We start from the raw sequence: 17,299 nt of genomic DNA, 5'->3' as shown, positions 1-17,299 counted from the left end.
CAAAGCTAGTTTACATTTTTGCTTCATGCTAGATAGTTGTTTTGGCCTTTTTAAAAGAGGTTAAAACCTTTAGTGCAGGGTTATCTTTTTTATTCAGTTTACAGCATCAAGTTTACCCCAAACCACCTAGTATTTGAAACTATACACTGAGAATTCTTTCAAAACTTCTGTTATCCTGAAAAGAGGAATACCGTATTTCCTTTATTGTACCAGAATTTTGTTAGATAGGAAGTCTTGCTTCTGAATAAATGGTGGTGTGAAAAATGACAAAAACTAACAAACAACCTGTGATATGAGAGTGCAAAGAAGCTGCTCAACAAGCCAAAAGGGTCAGAAATACTTCTCAAATTTTTGTATACAATGACTCATTAGACAGAGGCAAGTTTTGAGAGCATCCATCCCACCAAGGAAGGATGATCAATTTTAATTCTCTGTGCCATCTGAACCCAGGATCTAGATTCTCAAAATTCTAATGCATCAGATGTTGAACATCCACCCAGAATTGTTCAGCTAAATTTCTAAAACTTAAAACCACACATAAGGCAACCTCTTCTTTCTTTCTCATTCAAAACTGCATTGCCATCAGTTATTTCTGATGTATTACTTCTAATAATGTTTGATAGTGAAATGTAGCAGCATGGCTATTCTGGCATTCACTAAATTGGCAATTTTTCTCTTAGGATTATCTGGTTCATATTTATTTTTCCTAGTATTCGAAGGACTTGGACTAATGCAGTGGTTCCCAATCTGGTACACAGACAACCTGTCAGTGGTACACGTTAACAGATTTATTATAATTATTTCACATGACAAAATTTTGCTGGTGGTACTTGAAGTTGTATAGTTTTAAATGGATAGTGCACAATCCGTCAGAGTTTGGAAACCACTGATCTAATGGCCCACTGGAGCAGAAAAACCTTCTGAGAAAAAAAAAAAAGTGCAGTCTTTCACCTTTGTAACAAAACAGACAAAAATATCAAGTCCTTAAACAAGAGAGAACTCAAGAAAATTCTACCCAACTGGTTCATAATCTTTTGAAAGCCTAGTCACCAAGATTACATGTTCTTACAAAATATATCCTGAGGGTGGCAGTCTACACATTCAACACTCAAATGGATTCCAAGATTAAGGTGACACTGTAATGGATTTAGAGTGCCTTTTCAAGGCTGTCAATAAACCAAACTGCATGCGAGGCACTGGCTAGTGTAGTGCTTTGTTGCCCAGTTCAATAAACTTGGTCCCCTCAATGCAATTCTCCTGAGAAGTGATTATACACATGGTCGTTTTCTGTAAAAGAAAATTACCAAAAGAAAACTCATCTTACTTAAAAATAAAGAAATCCAAGTATTATCAAACACCCAGATTTATATTAATAATCCAAACTCAGGGCACAAAGCTAAAGAGACTGAGGAAGGGAGAGGTGTAAATCTTCTCCAAACACAGAGATAGCTACAATTAAAACCAGAAAAAGAGTTGCCATTAAAATTAGAAAAAGCCCATTCCAAATTTTAGCTACTCTTACCATGAAGAAGTTTTTCCTGATATCTAGCCTAAATCTGCTCTCTGTCAGTCTGTGACCATTGTTGCTTGTTACCCCAAGAGGCGCCCTGGTGAACAGAGCATCTCCAATCCCTTGCTGCATCCCCCTGATGAATTTGTAGGTGGCCACAAGATTACATCTCGGGATTCTCTTCCAGAGGCTGAAGAGGTCCAGGTCCCTCTCTCTCTCATAGGGCTCGTCTTGTAAGCCCCTAACCATGTGAGTGGCCCTTTTCTGGACCCTCTCAAGTCTATCAACATCCTTCTTGAAGTACAGCGCCCAGAACTGGATGCAGTATTCCAACTGTGGTCTGACCAATGCCACATACAGGGGAAGTATCACCTCCTTGGATCTATTTGTCATGCATCTGTTCGTCACACTGACAACTCATGTTCATCTTGAAGTCCACTATGACTTCAAGATCCCTTTCTACTTCTGGGCTGTTGAGAGGGTCACTTTCCAGCCAGTAAGTGTGCTAAATATTTTTGCGCCCTAGGTGCAGCACTCTGCATTTCTCCTTGTTGTAGCGCATCCTATTGTGTACTGCCCACTTTTCTAACCTGTCCAGGTCTGCCTGCAATCATTCCCTACCCTCTGGAGTGTGTACTTCACTCCACAATTGAGTATCATCCGCAAACCTGGACAGAGTACACTGATGAAGATATTGAAGAGTACAGGTCCAAGGACTGAACACTACGGGACCCTACTACCTACATCCTTTCAGGTTGATACCAACCCATCTACTACCACTCTCTGGGTGCGACCACTAAGCCAATTTGCCGCCCACCAGACCGTTTAAACATCTACGTCACAGCCTCTGAATTTATGAAAATGGGATGAGATACTGTATCAAAGGCCTTGCTAAAATCCAAGAAAACAACATCTACCTCTACATCTAAGTATTTTGTGACCCTGTCATAAAACAAAACTAGATTGGTCAGGCATGATCTACCTGCTACAAATCCATGCTGGTTTCCCCTGCTGCATTATTTTTCCCACTGGACTCCCCACAAATATGATCCTTCATAATCTTTCCAAAGACCTTTCCGAAGATGGAGGTGAGACTAACTAGCCTATAATTACTAGGATCCTCCTTCCTCCCCTTCTTGAAAATAGGGACCACATTGGCCTTTTTCCAGTCCTCCGGGACCTGACCCAAGCACCACGAGCCGTGCCAGTGGTTCTGCTATGACACCAGCCAATTCCTTCAGTATTCTCAGATGCCGCTCATCCGGGCCTGCTAACTTGAACACATCCAGTCCATCCAAGTGACTCTGCACCAAGTTAGTGTCAACAGTTGGTCAGGTTTTGTTGCTGAAAGTCTTTAACTGCCTAAAAACCGTTAATAAAAAATACAACTTCCAGCTGTTAATAGGTGCTCATCAAAACCAATGCATTAAATAGCTTCCAACATATATTCTGATCCATGTCTCTGGTTCAAATGTTAAACACCATGGATGACATTTTATTTTCTTGTGGTCATCTAAATGACAAGCGTTTTTAATTGTCTAAATGACATTTTCAGTACTTTTCACAGGCAGCTACTTTGTTTCTGCAGTGTCAGTGCATACATAGGCATATGTACTATATGTGCAAACTGAGCATGCACATTAGGTTGCAAACTAAACTATAAGGTTCTAGGTTCCCCCAAACCTTCTTACCCAGAAGATTTGAACCTGCATTTTGCTGGCTTCCTAACACAACACGCTAACCACCACACTACAAGTCATAAATTACCTACCCTTTCTTCCAGCATTCCTTTTGAAGCTGGGCCCCTGGGAAAATCCAAGGAGATTATGTGGGACCAGGAAGAACACAGAAAACCAGAAGGTAAATGGCTTAGTGTGATAGCTGATGCTCTGGAAAGGAACAAACCCTACATCCTAGGAGCAAAGCTCCCCTGAAGCTTTGCTCCTAGGGAGGCAGAGCACCCCTACCCCCCCCCATCCCATCCATTTTAACCAATGACTACTAAATAAAAGGAGCAGACACTAAGCTTCAAAAGGAGTGCTAGAGAGGGGCTAGACATGTGGTGTAATGGGACCTCAGAGATGCAGGTTCAAATTCTATCCCCTCCATCATTTTGCTTCCAGGACTTTCCACCCTGCGTGCATACGGAGTTGTCCAAGCACATGGAGCTATGGGTGTGGGACATAATGACTACCTCCTCAGAAGTGTCAAAAAAATAAATCACGACTTGGACAACTAAAAAACTGACACTTACAATTCTACCCCACGTTATGTCATTTGAAAAGTCAGTAATTATACAAAAAAGAGAGAGCAAATGCTTTGATTTCACTACCCGAGTCAAACCTCCGAGGACCAGAACATTTCCCCTTCCTCATAAAAAAAGAATCCACAAATTCATTTACCAATCAATGGACCTTCCAGAACTTGTGTACTTTTGTTTCTGAAGGCAAAAGTCTAGAAGTTCAAATACAATATGCCACTTTTATTTAATCATTTTGTAGCATCTATAGTATGTCAGGTACTATTCAGGAGGTAGTGTTATGTTCCATAACCCAAAAAGTCCATAATTTTAGGGCCCAATCCTCCTATCTCTTAGGCCTTCACATCATGAAATTGTCTGTTGACTTACAAGCAAGTCCAGTAGGCGTGCAACTTCAGGAACTGAGCTTAGGTTTTACATACAACAGAATAAGAGAAAAGATGCAAAGAAACTCAAAAGTTGCATCAGTACAGTGACAAGGTTACTCCGCCAAGGAATTTGTACACCTTCAAAGCTCAATTAAGATTTTTTTCCTGCCCACACTTCCAATGCTTTTACTTCTTTGAATGAGTGAATTTTACAGGACTTTTATTGGCATCCTGGAAAAAAAAAGTTGTCATTCCCACCCCCAACAGACAAGGACAGTGGTCAGCTTTGAAAGAATAAATGTCTATTCTGGAAATAGCTGTATATATTTTCTGCACTATGTACAGCAGTTTGATAGATTATGGACTTTTAAAAATTACAGTACACGATTAGGGTTTAGTGGAAGTTCAAACCAGGTAAGAAATAGAGAGTTTTAATTTTGTTTTATGCTATACCTCATACGAAGTATAAGAAAGTTGGTATTTATGGGCTGAATCATTTTGAGAAAATTATTGGTTGGTGATCAATTCCTAGGCGATTCCTTGGTGATCAGTTCTGACTTAAGACCTGAAGAATAGCTCACTGTAAACTGCTTCTCAGGGTAAGTTAGCCTCTGCAGAACTCCATAATACTGCAGCAATACTTCTTCCAGTACCTGAAGCAAGTTGGATATTTCAACAACAGACTAGTATGCAGCATAGACATATCTGTAAGCCAACACCATTTGCAGTAATTAGTTAGGATTTTATTTATTTAGTCTTAAATAATAACCTGGATTTTCAAGTGCGTATTTCCAGTGTATTTTAGTTAATTTCATAGCAAAGTGGGGGTAAAGGAAGCAACATTCATGGAAAGTTTGCCATGCATGTTTGCAACAGCTAAACAATAAACTACTATATGTCCCTATTGGGGAGCATAGCTTCAAGGAAGTTGGTAGTTTGGAGAGCTAATGCCTTATATTCTTTCCTACAGGCTAAAACTCCTGTCTGACCTAGTCTCCTATGATCCTGCGTGTTCTGATAGAGAGACCATCATCGGAATCATAGAATCTCTCAGAATTCATCGTTTCCATGATCTTCACAACCACCCATAGTCTGACTGATAAGAGTTTTGTATTTGGTGCCTAACATTGCTTATAAATTTACCTTTTCTTCTGGGTGAGGAACTTTCTACACTATCCCACATGAAGTGATTGTTTGGCTACACAATAGTTTAATAAATATTTTTACAATAAATTAACTCTGAAAGCCACATAACTGCATGTGCATTTTACTCATGCATTTCCCATTTGAACTCTAATGACATTAGCAAAAACATTTCAGACCTTTAAAGCCTTTCAGACCAATCTATTCAAGTGAAAATGGCTACTATTGTATCAATACTTTAAAGCACTGGCAACTAGACTTAAGTCTTACTAGCCCAAGATATTTTACTGTGAAAGTAACACACTTTTAGAATTCCTTTCTCGATTTTCACAATCGGTACAGCTTGATCTGAAAAAAAGCGTCAGATAAAAATGTGCTTGTTTTCATACGACGTAAAATCCACCTGCTTTGATATTAAATGATGTACAGGCAAGTCCTTGGACTTACGACACATTTTTCAGGAACTAATTGCGTCTTAAGTTGAAACATTGTAAATCAGAACCAATTTTCCCATAGGAAACAATGTTATAAATGGGGCATAGGTTCCTGAACCAAGGCCCAATACCCTATTCTTGGCCACAGGTTTTTCTGCAGTCTTGTCTTTCTTAAAGAAAGTGTCCAAGGAAGTTTGGATAGATGTTCTCCAGGGAAATGGGCGACACATTGTAAGGTCGAAACTGATGTCAGAAAGTTGAAACAGGGTGTCAATTTATAAATGTTGTAAGTGTGAAATGTTGTAACTCCAAACATTGTAAGTCGAGGACTGCCTGTAGTATTATTTGCATACTTACATGTCAAATTTTGCGCAGAGGCAAAACACGAAAGACAGCCCTGTAGTAATATGGTACCATGAGGAAATACCTTAATAGTGTTCAATTAGGCATAAGTACTGAAGAAAACTCTTATTTTCACTTTTTTCCCCCTGCTGAAAAATTAAAAATACTCAGAACACTTTTTCCATATTCTTCACTTTGAAGCTAATTTATATATGTGGCTTCATGTGTGCTGTTCTAGTATTCAGTTACATCATTCTTCTTTTTTGTTGCTTCAGCCCTCTGCTTGGATATTTCCATGTCTCTTTTATCAATACCTTATTCTCCTTTTACCGGGTGTGCTATTTTCACATTATGTTTTTCCACACATAGCAACTTAGAATACAGAACCAAATCACTGTCATGGGAAATTGGTCCAACTCACCCCTCATTGGAAAGGTGCATTTAGTAAGGTTGTTTTCTTGTTACTGACTTGTAGAAAAGTAGTGCTGAAAATGATCTCTGAAGGTCATCTAGTCCAGCCTGCTGCTTGAGGCAGGATCACCTCTATTCTAACCATCCCATACAAATCCTTGTCTAACCTATTACTAAAACTACACAGTTAAACCTGCCACACAGCTGAAAAGAATAGATAGCACCCTAACCTGCCACAGGCAAAACAAAGATACAACTGCAGCTAGCATCCTGCTGCTACAAGAATTAAAAATATGTTCAAGAAATCCAAGGAAGAGGACCACACTTCCCGCTACAGAGGAAGGCAAAATCCTATGGTTGGATCAATCTGACCATGGGGCAAAATTCTTTCCCTACTCTGAATGGAGCTATCAGTTTGACCTTGAGCAAAGGGACAAACCCTCTAGCCAGGAATCTTCAGGTTTAAGTTCCTGCAGGAACACTGGCACTCCCCAGTCAAAATCCCCAGCCTCAGCTACAGCCAACACCTAATGCTTTCAAGGAACATTGCCAATGATGGAAATCCCAGTTTTCCTAGTCAGTCTAGTCCAATTCCTCACCTTTTTAACACTGAAGAAGTCCCCTCTTACCCCCACACCTAATATCCAATATCTAAACTTTGCTGCTGGAAGTCAATAGTCTGCATCCTACTCTCTGCAGCAAGATAGAAAAGGTGTTCCCTATCTTCTTTATGGTGGCCCTTCATGTATTTGAAGACTGCTGTCATGCCCTCTCTTTAGCACCTTTTCTGCATGCTGAGCATACTTATTTCCTTCAACATCACCTCATATGGCTTGTTTTTCAAACCCTTTATCATTTTTGTTGCCTGCCTCTGGACCCTCTACCGTCTCCATCTGACATGTCAGTCTCTGAAAAAACAGAGATGGGAAATTTTAGACTGACATCACCAGGGATTCTTATATCACAGTAAATTCATGTGGCAATTATGCTTTATTTCTCCCCACCACCAGTCATATATTGAAATAAAACAACTTAGTTTTTAGCCCCCACACGATTTCCCCCAGAATGATTCAAGACAACTAAATTAAACTGTTGGCTTTTTCCTTTTTTTCTATACGTTTAAAGCTTTTCCCCTCCCTTGTGTGTTAAATTCAGACTTTGATCTGGTCACCAGTCCAGCTGTAAATGGGTACCAGTCATTCAGGCTAGAGAATCAAAGGCAGGCACCAGACATGATTCTGGCCATGTCATGCCCATGCTAGCCACTGGCTGGAGGACCTCAACCATGTGGGACCAATGGGCCATCTAGTCTTGAAGCAGAGCTCTTCATGACTTCTTTCATCCGTGAATTGTTCATCTGATGACTCAATCAAGAGATCAACAACTGCAAGCCAGATTTAAGTGGTTCCCAGATTTGTTTCACTTGGAGTACATGTACTACCTTTACAGGAGGGAAATCTGCTGAAAGATGCTACTGCCTAATTTTCGTTAACAGTCTTCTCAGATGGGGAAGACTTTCTTCCACTTTTTCTTGATTAACTTTCTTCAAGTGTAATCACTGGCAAATTCAGAGCCAATAGCATTTTCACATTCTGATCAAACACTAGCAGGTTTTAAGTTATCCTAGGTGCCCTAGAAAGCAACTAACAAACAGTTTACAATCTTGTCCTTCAACTTTTCCAGTCCCTTCATAATCAGGGATCCTGATTTTCTCTGATAAAAAAACAAAAACAAAACACAACTCCCCAATTTTCAGATTAAAAGAAGTAACCCAAAATCCACATATTTCTGTGATTAAAATGAAACACCACTAAAGATAGATTGATAGATCGATCTATAGCAGCGTTTTATTTTAATCACAGAAAAACGTGGATTTTAGGTTACTTTTCTAATCTGAAAGTTGGGGATTTATTTTTTTTTAAATCAGAGAAAACCAGAATCCATGTTCATAACTGTATCAGCAGTTAGTCATGAAACACCGTGTAGGTGTTGGTGGCACTACTGATGAACTTCTGTAGTAACAGACACCTCATGCCTCTTGAACACAGACATACATCCACAGCATTGTAGGAGAGTAGAAAGAGCTGAAAGTTATCTTCAGTTCCTTAGAACTTGTTCAGCACCAGAAAAGCATTTCTTTTTTGGATACCTAGAAGCCTCACTTAAAAAAAAAAAAAAGTAAATAAAGGAGAATTATTATTATTTTTTTTTTTTTTAAGCAGGAGTGGGCAAAATATGGCCTGGGGGCTGGATTCAGCCCATCAAGAGAGTCTATCTGGTTTGCAGCGGGCCCCTTGGCCCTGCCAAGGCAGCAGGGCTGCGGCATGAGCCGTGGTGCATATGGCTGGCCCTGCTGCCCCCAGACAAATGGCAGGGTAGGGACAGGGTAGGGGCTGGACTCAGCTTCTTGGCAGCCCCCATAGTGGCAGCTCACTCTGCCCAGCTACTGCTGCCAGTGTCTCCACTGCTGCCGGGACAAGCCCTGCTGCCCAGACACCCCAGACAGATTGCAGGGGGTGCCAGGTAGAGTGGGTACGGTCTCCATAGACACTGGTCTGGGACCTCTGTGAGCAGGATACACTTGGCTGGGCAGATGGGATGGGACCATGGGCAGGCAAGAAGTGGCGTCCGGGAACAGGGTCCCTGGAGCAGAGTGGCAATATGCTTCCCACACGTCCCTGCAATGAGTGCCAGTTCCATGGGCAGGGACACGCAGGGAGTGCATCGCAGCTCTGCCCCGGCCCCATGCTGTCACTGCCCCACAATCCTAGCCCCGCCCACCCATCTACAGCTGCCCATGGCCCATCCCATCTGCTTGGCTGAGAGCACCCTGCCTGTGGGGGTCCTGGACCTGTCTCCATGGATACCCCACCCACCCACTGTCTGGCACCCCCAGTGGTAGATACAGGGTAGATGGGCCCAGATAGTGTCAGCCAGCAGTGAGTGCGACGTGGATGGGCTGAATCAGTTCCCTCCCAACACCCTTCTTGCAAGAGCTCACTAAAACTCCTTAAGTGGCCCTCCGGACCAAACAACTGCCCACCCCTGATTTAAAGGTGACACTAAAAGGCTTCACACAAAAGCCATTTATAAAAAGTTTATAAAAGGTAACTTGATGTCTCAACTAAATCAAACAAGAGACCCCCAGTGACCTTAAATTAAAAAGTTATTATTTCATGAAGGTTGCTTTTTTGTCTTTTTAAAGGAGACCTCTAGTATAAAAAAAGTGATGTGAAAACAAGTTCTAGTTTACTGTTCAAACATCTAAACCATGCAAATATATTCTTAATACTATCCAAACACATGAAAACTTGAATATTTGTTCAGGAGTTAAAACGGGTGGGAGAAAAGACTAAAGACGAGATAAAGAACATTTTATATTTCATTGTCTCCAACAGATATTCTACCAGGAACTTTAAAAAAAGTAAACTCTTTCAAAAGCAAAGGAGATAAAACAGGTTTTTAAGTCCAATCTTATTGGATTTTAACTATGTTTTCCATGAACAAATTTTCACAAATAAATGATCTGATGACCAAAAGGTACTGAACCACTCCATTTTCTTTAAATCATGGCCAATATGTATATGCTACCCAGGGGTAGGCAATGTTTTTTGGCTGGAGTGCCAAAAAAACCACATTGACTACCTTGGAAGGTGCTGGAGTGCTGACATGCGGAGCAGCTGTTCACAGCCTCCCAGCTGCAGCTGGCCCATGGAGCCTGATATGCTTGCAGCAGGGCTTGTGGCCTCCCAGCCACCTGCTGGGAGCAGCTTGGGCTCCATGGCTGGCAGCAGCTGCTTACGGCCCAGGCTGGCGGTGGCGTGCCAAGCAAAATGGCCTTGCGTGCCATGCTCGGCACATGTGCCAGGGGTTGCTGACCCCTGTGCTACGCTGTGGGCTAGAATATTTTATAATTATAACTCTTGTAAACTAGAATATTTCTGTGCCCCCAAAAAGACACGTTAAAATTTTATAAAACCCTGCTAAAGCTAAAAGGTGACAACAAAAACTCTCTAGACATACCAAGATGATACATATATATATACACTACTTCGTACCGCATGGAATTATTTTTTTACTGTCTTTCATCCCAAACAGTCCCAAGCACTCCTGACAAAATAGTTTTCCAATCTGGCACCATTTAAGCTATCCACTTCAGCTATAAGCCAAAACAATGGATGCCAAATTGAAAAACAAATATTGGGAAAGAAAAAAAAAAAAAATATATTGTCACCTTTTATACTGGTGCATTATTGCAAAAATGCAAGCTTAACTATGAACATTTTATTTGAACATGCCCCTTCACAATTATCACCATCTCTCATAATTGTTTCTTCTTTGACATACTGAATTATATAATGTCTCTAAAATACATCCAAAAATATCACTGTAAACCTGAAGGAAATAAAAATGATAAGCACTAACTATATGACTTAAATTCTTTTGCGATAAACCAAAAGTATGTTAAAATACTGTTCTTTCACTAGTCCTTTACTCACCAAAGGAGGGGCCATTGAACTTCAGACATGAAGCTACAGTAGAGGAATATAAATAACTGTTAAAATTCAGATACAATTAAGAAGCTTTTGGATGTCATGTTCAGTTCTTTTCAAAGTGTCCCCACACAAAAATAAAAAATAGTAAACTTACTAGTTATATTTAAATACTTACTCTGAGCCTGCAGCCATTTCCAAATAAGAAGGTTCTGCTGTATCAACCCCCAATGGGATCACTATGCTCATGACGTTCGTTTCTGATAAATTCGATTACTACGGAGTCCTATGCATTGGTATCCAAAACACTGGGGCATGCCAGCCACAGTGCTCATTGCAAACATCTAAGTGCATCCACAAACCCTGTTTAAAAATAAGACAAGCAATTAAATAAAATCATTTTAAGAAGGCAATTCTGTATTATAGTATATTTAGATAATCTTGCTAAAGGGCTGTTATGGTATTTTTTGGTTCTAAGTTACACTGGAAAAAAAATTCAAGTAGTACATATTTGTTGCCTACGTTTGAAAGAATGTTAAAGCCCTGAAGAACTGGTTGAAGTTACTGGATGACCACCTGGAAGCAGGGTTTAAGTTCTAAATCAGCTTTTGAAACCAGCAGTCTCTTGTGCAAGTGAAGAGAGAATGTTTTAAATTTCAGTTTATTCAACTAAATTCAGCTCAATAGTATATCATGCCCCTTCCCCTCCACCCCATGTATGAACTACAGTTAAGGTAGTTCTAAGTTATTAAAAAAGCTGTTTTTTTGTGAATTTGAATTGAATTCTAATTTCCAGCTAAATACATATCATATGTTAAAGAAGCCAAAAAGACTATATATTTAAATCAAGGTTTGCTGCTTGGTGATTTGAGTTAGTACTTAAAATATGCAGTAGAATAGCTCTGGTTATATGCCTTTTAAAATACTTTTCACACCTTAAAGTTTTTTCTATATTTCAAAAAGGTCTGAAGCAAAAACTGAGCTTGACTATACACAGTAGATGATCAAACTGCAAATTACAGAATAAAAGGTAAAACACTGTATTCAGAGTCTAATAAAATAGCTCCTAAATTAACTTACACCACCTTGATTTCAAGGAAAATCATACCAATACATTGTAAGAATTATAGAAACCTAGTTTCAATCATAATTACCCTTCTTTAGATGAGACAGCTCATCAAGAGACAGAAAAATAAAATGACCACAATTCTCATTTTGCCCACTCAATTTTCAGCAAATAAGCTAAGCAATGAGAATGTTGTTATGATGGTTTAAATTTTCTTCTTACATCTGCAGTGTAATTTAAAACCCAAATAAGCAAAACAGAATTATAGGATTATATTTAAAAGTTGTTTTAATTTAAAAAAAAAAAAAAAGTTTAAGTCATTCAAATATATACTTGGTTTCTGATTATATACATGTGAACACAAACTGACTGCTGACACTTCCAGGAAAGTTCTACTACTTAATACTATTATTGCATTATTTTTAAAGCAAGAAGATACAAAACAGAAAATGTAAAGTCACTCAGTTAAAGATTCAAAAACTGAAAGAAGATAAAGGTTTGAGAGGATGGAATATAGTAACCTACACCTGCTTAAGGACCAACATTTTCCTAATAAAGAGGGATGACATTTTATTCAGGTGCAACTCTGAGTGTTATTTACTGTGCCATATTATCATTAATACTGTATATACCAACTAAGACAAGCTGGCTACTTTTTATCCTAACACTGTACAACACAGCTACAAGAGAGAGGTACGTCTCTATAGAAGAGAAAGACTTCTACAGAAATAAAGTCCTGCTTCCATGATTCCAACATCCTCTTCCCTTTCCCTCACCTTCTCCCTCTTCCTTCACCTCCATACCAGGCGTTCCAAATGTTTGTGCGCCCAAGGGCACATCCGAATTTACAAGAAAAACCAGCGGGTGCCAATATAAATATTAAAGTTTAGAATTTAGAATCTTGGATATGCACAATTTCATTTGGGGAGGGAGTAGTAACTGCCACTCTGTCACTGCATCAGTCAGACTGACTTGCTTTCATTTTGGTGGCCATTGCATACAGCCTGTGGAAAAAAAAATGTTGAAATGTTGCTGTTCTGAGTTCAATTGGCAGTGACATTTTTTGTTGGAATAATGATTTTTATTGCTTGTGAAAATGCATGCGGGCACCTGAAATAAACGGGGGGGGGGGGGGGGGCGGTGGCATAGCACCCACAGGCACCATGTTGGGAACAGCTGGATTACAGGGAGCTGGAGAGAGAGATGCACAAATAGCACTATGCACCTTTCTCCACTCCACAAACCACAGTAACAAGTGAATGTGTACCTAGTGACCATTAACTTATCCAGCTTCCCTCGGTGGAAGAAGCAAGGTACAGCATTCAAACGAATATCTGTGTTTACTCGTAGGGGCATACTTCAGATCAATTATCTGTAGCGCTTCCATACTGAATAAGTGCAGTATAGTTTACTTAGCTGTGCTTCTTGGATGAAGCATAATTCCCTGGTGACCGTACTACTCATTTATTTATTTACAGGTGAAGCTGAGCTGTTGGTTTTGAGATGTTACCAGAGCACATCTAGAAAACTTAATAAGAAATACTGGCTGAAAAAAAAGCACCTCACTTGTATCATTTTATACTTATGTTTTGGGTGGAACTTTGCTTTTTCTATCAGTTTTAGTGTTACTGATTTAGACAGTCAGAAAATAAATCTGAAACATCTGGAAAGCCTGTGTCAGCAAATGAAATGCAGAAAGAGTAGGAATGCATGGATAGAGATTTTTTGGGCCAATACTAATAGCCAATTTTTAAGGAGGCATATCAGCTAATACCGATTTGATTTCCCATACGCAGGCCAGCAGCTTGAAGAGCAGTGTCTGGCTGGTATGTTTGTTGTAGTGGAAGGGGAGGGGCAAGGGAAGGGGCGTGAGGGGAAGCCACATCGAGGCCCGTGGTGAGGGAAGGCGTGGGGCTGGGGCAGATGGTGCCCAGCTGGGGTGGGGCATGGGATGGAGCTGCGGCTTGTCCAGGGGGCATATGGCAGGGGCTGCTCCCACCTTTGTATGCACCCCAGGAAGGCATCACGCAGATCTTCGCACATCGGTTGGCTGCCACTGCGCCAGGATATACTCAAGGGGGGTGGGGCCAGGCTGTGCTTGGGGTGGGCAGCGGCACCACTGGGAGGAAGGGATGGGAGAGGGGGGATGGGAGGGACACACACTGCAGCCACCTCAAAATCCGCTGTAGGCCCCCAACCCCCACTCCCAGTGCTGCTGCCCGCCTTGAGCACAACCCAGCCTAGCCCCAGCCAGGAAGAACCTGGCACAGCCCCAGCCCCCCAGCAGCAGCCCACCCTGCCGTTCAAAGATCCGGGGTCACATGCCCCCCGTACCTTCCCAGTTTCCCACATTTTTTTCCTTTAAAGGAGAATGTATTTTTCAAGTTTATTCCCAACCCTTTCATGTATTCTTGTGATCCACTTTTAGGTCACCACCCACATGTTGAGAAACACTGACCTAGTCCAACCCTCTTCCTCAGGCAGGATTCATTCCTATCCAAACCATGCCATATGACCATAATCTAAGCTCTACACAAGACTACCCTCAACTCTGACACAACACAGGCCTAGCACCGTAACCTTCCACAGGTAGTGTAGGAGAGCCACAGCAGCCAATGTCCTCCTTCTATGAAATGATGTTAATATATGCTCAAGAGATCCTGGGTAGGTGGCCATGCCCTGCACTAGAGGAAAACAAAAACCCCACAGTCCATACCAATCTGACTACAGAGTAAACTTCATTCTTGACCCTAAATATGACTTGCAAAAAAGCTCAAGTTATTCAATCTTTCAGCCAAAAAGTGAACATTGGTGTGTCTGCCTGGGCAATATTATATAGGGAGGAAAACTGGTAAGCCACAGAATCACAAAACTAATAAGCTACCATTCAAAGAGCGTTTACTAAAGAAGGAAGACAGCCTATTAATTTTATGAAGGTATATAAATATATATTTTTTATTATAAATGTGTGGCTTAAAGTAACCTACTCGCATACTACTGGGTACCTATGGTCTGGACTGAATTCACTGCCACAGCCACAGGAAGTCAACCAGGAAAGCACTCAGCACAACAGAGTGCAGAGGGGTGGAGGGACAAAGGCAACAGCAGCACAAATTCAGTATTAAATGTAAACAGGAGGCAGCAAAGTCAGGAGAAAAAAGTGTCCATTTTCTTGCCTTTCCCATAGCAAGCAATTTACATTTGGGTCTTCTAGTGAAGTGCTTCTCAAAGTGGTGGTCTGTGGACCGGTGCTGGTCCGCGAGCCAACGGTCACTGGTACGCAGCGAGTTGCCAGGAAAGAAATACATTTTCAGAAGCATAACAATGGAATGTACAAACTGTGGCACTATGTCATATCAACACTCCAGGTGACGTCACATCGTGCAAGGTGAGGAAAGAGAAAGCAGCAGCCAATCCCACATTTGTGTAGCGGTGTTATACGCAGCTGCTGTCACCGGCTGAACTGTGCACCGGTCCCTGGCCCACTGGAAAAAAAATTGCCAGTCCGGCACATCAGATAGTTTGAGAAGCACTGTTCTAGTGGTATGCTGGTTCATTTAGTTCTTGGCCAAATTTCAACCATTTTGTATAAAGCAAGAGAAGTGATGAACCTCAATGCATTTTGCCAGACAACATTACAACAGAGGAATTTTCTTTTTAAGGGAAGGAGAAAGATCTCAGTTACACAAAGTGTACAAATGTATCAACCTCTAACATTTGACTTTTCACAAAAAAGCAATCATCCAAGGATTCCTCATTTATTATTACCACAGGGGTGGTGGTAGGACAGTGCCAGCTCCAATTCCTTGCAAGGGGCTACTAAAATTGCATTACAATTATGTTTTGATGTGGTTATCTAGTAAAGAGTATGGGGGCCCAGAAATGAACCTTTGCACAAGACCCTCAAAGGCTTGGCCTGCTACTGTTTACCATCTTAAGATTTCAGGACATACCAACCTTCTTTCTTCAGCAAAAAGACCAGGATGCAGAACCCTCCAATGTTACTCCAACCAGGAACAGCTGCTGCAAAATAATGTGGTATTCAGTCACCAGCAGCTAGCTCAGAGAACAAAATTTGTGTTGCTTGCAATGATATTCTTCAAAGAGGGTACCGTATTGCCAATATTTTGACATTTCTCTTTTACACCAAGCACTCAACCTAAAGGAAAAAAATCTCAAGTACAGGGTCCATCTGCACTAGACAAAAGTGCACTGCTGCAGCTATGGCTGCAGGCTACGTCCCGAAAATACCATAACATGTTGAAAACTGTCATTTTGGATAGCGGGCAGTGGAATCTCAAGGAGAGAAGGGAGGAATCATTTACGCCATGTCCAGACCCAGAAATGTCCCATGTGTTGCACTGTAATATTCCCAAGGTGTCCATCTTATGGTTCTTTACACAACTCTCCAAAGCAGGTGCTTGGACTACAGGAATCGCCATACTGGATGAGGCTAGTAGTCCAGCAGATGTAACAAACCCTGTAGAGAATAAATAATGAATAGCCTACCCACAGGGAAAGGCTCTTCCCAATCCCCATTATTTAGTAATTGGATTATTATCTAGTCTCACAGTAAAAGCTCTCAACATTGTGAATGTTTTCATGTTTAAATGTTTTTAACCCAATTTTCCCCAAACATAGCATTTTAAGATAAAGAGTTCCATACATGAATTACATTTTGCTATTAAAAAAAATAAACAACAAAGTTGAGGAGAGGGAAGAATCCTGTTGAAACCCAAATACAATACACAACATACATAATCCCACTATTTTATGCAGTATTTTACTGCAACATTTCAAGTAGTAATAGACTGCTCAGTCATTTTAGGTTATCTTTTTGTTCCAAATGAACCTATCAGTCCAACTAAATTACCCGGTACTGAAAAATAACTGGTCCACATTTTCTAAAACCATGCTATGTTTCTCTGTTAGACAAGTAAAATGTTATGTGGAGGACTATAACATAATATCCAACAAAACAAAGCTCTTACAAAAATTACACAATTATTTATTATTACAATTATTTAATTTGGAAGTTTTTTCAGTACTCGTGTCTAATTTACCGACTTGTTCCAACATTTCCTCATTGCTATTAGCCTGTCAGTACCTCATCATTATTATGCAAAACAATCAGACCCCTCAAATATCCTCTTTTCTGAAAAACTAATAGAAGGAAGCCATTTAGCTTCTATGAAGTTTCTCTACCCTCCTTTATTGCCCCCCTTTAATATTAAGACTGTAAGAGAATTGATAGGTCTTGTAGATTACTAGG

At 40.6% G+C, this 17,299-nt stretch overlaps 1 protein-coding gene across 7 annotated transcripts in view; it reads right to left on the bottom strand.

Annotated features, from left to right (window-relative positions):
* KMT2E (lysine methyltransferase 2E (inactive)) overlaps nucleotides 1-17,299 on the bottom strand; it is an 89,533-nt gene that overhangs the window by 58,557 nt on the left and 13,677 nt on the right. For 4 of the 7 annotated variants that reach the window (XM_006265198.4, XM_019487470.2, XM_019487469.2 and 1 more), the window contains exons 2-3: nucleotides 15,985-16,050; nucleotides 11,140-11,324 (exon numbers count right to left, since the gene is read on the bottom strand). In XM_006265198.4, the coding sequence (XP_006265260.1) occupies nucleotides 11,140-11,210 (71 nt within the window). In that variant the 5' untranslated portion in view covers nucleotides 11,211-11,324; nucleotides 15,985-16,050. Of the gene's footprint in view, nucleotides 1-11,139; nucleotides 11,325-15,984; nucleotides 16,508-17,299 lie in introns of all 7 variants that reach the window. The other 3 variants (XM_019487467.2, XM_019487466.2, XM_019487468.2) reach the window with 3 other exon arrangements.

Source organism: Alligator mississippiensis, chromosome 4 (genome assembly GCF_030867095.1).
Source record: "Alligator mississippiensis isolate rAllMis1 chromosome 4, rAllMis1, whole genome shotgun sequence".
In the NCBI taxonomy this organism is placed as follows: Eukaryota; Metazoa; Chordata; order Crocodylia; family Alligatoridae; genus Alligator; species Alligator mississippiensis.
Note: the sequence above shows the minus strand (reverse complement) of the source record. Positions and strands in the feature narration are given on the sequence as shown.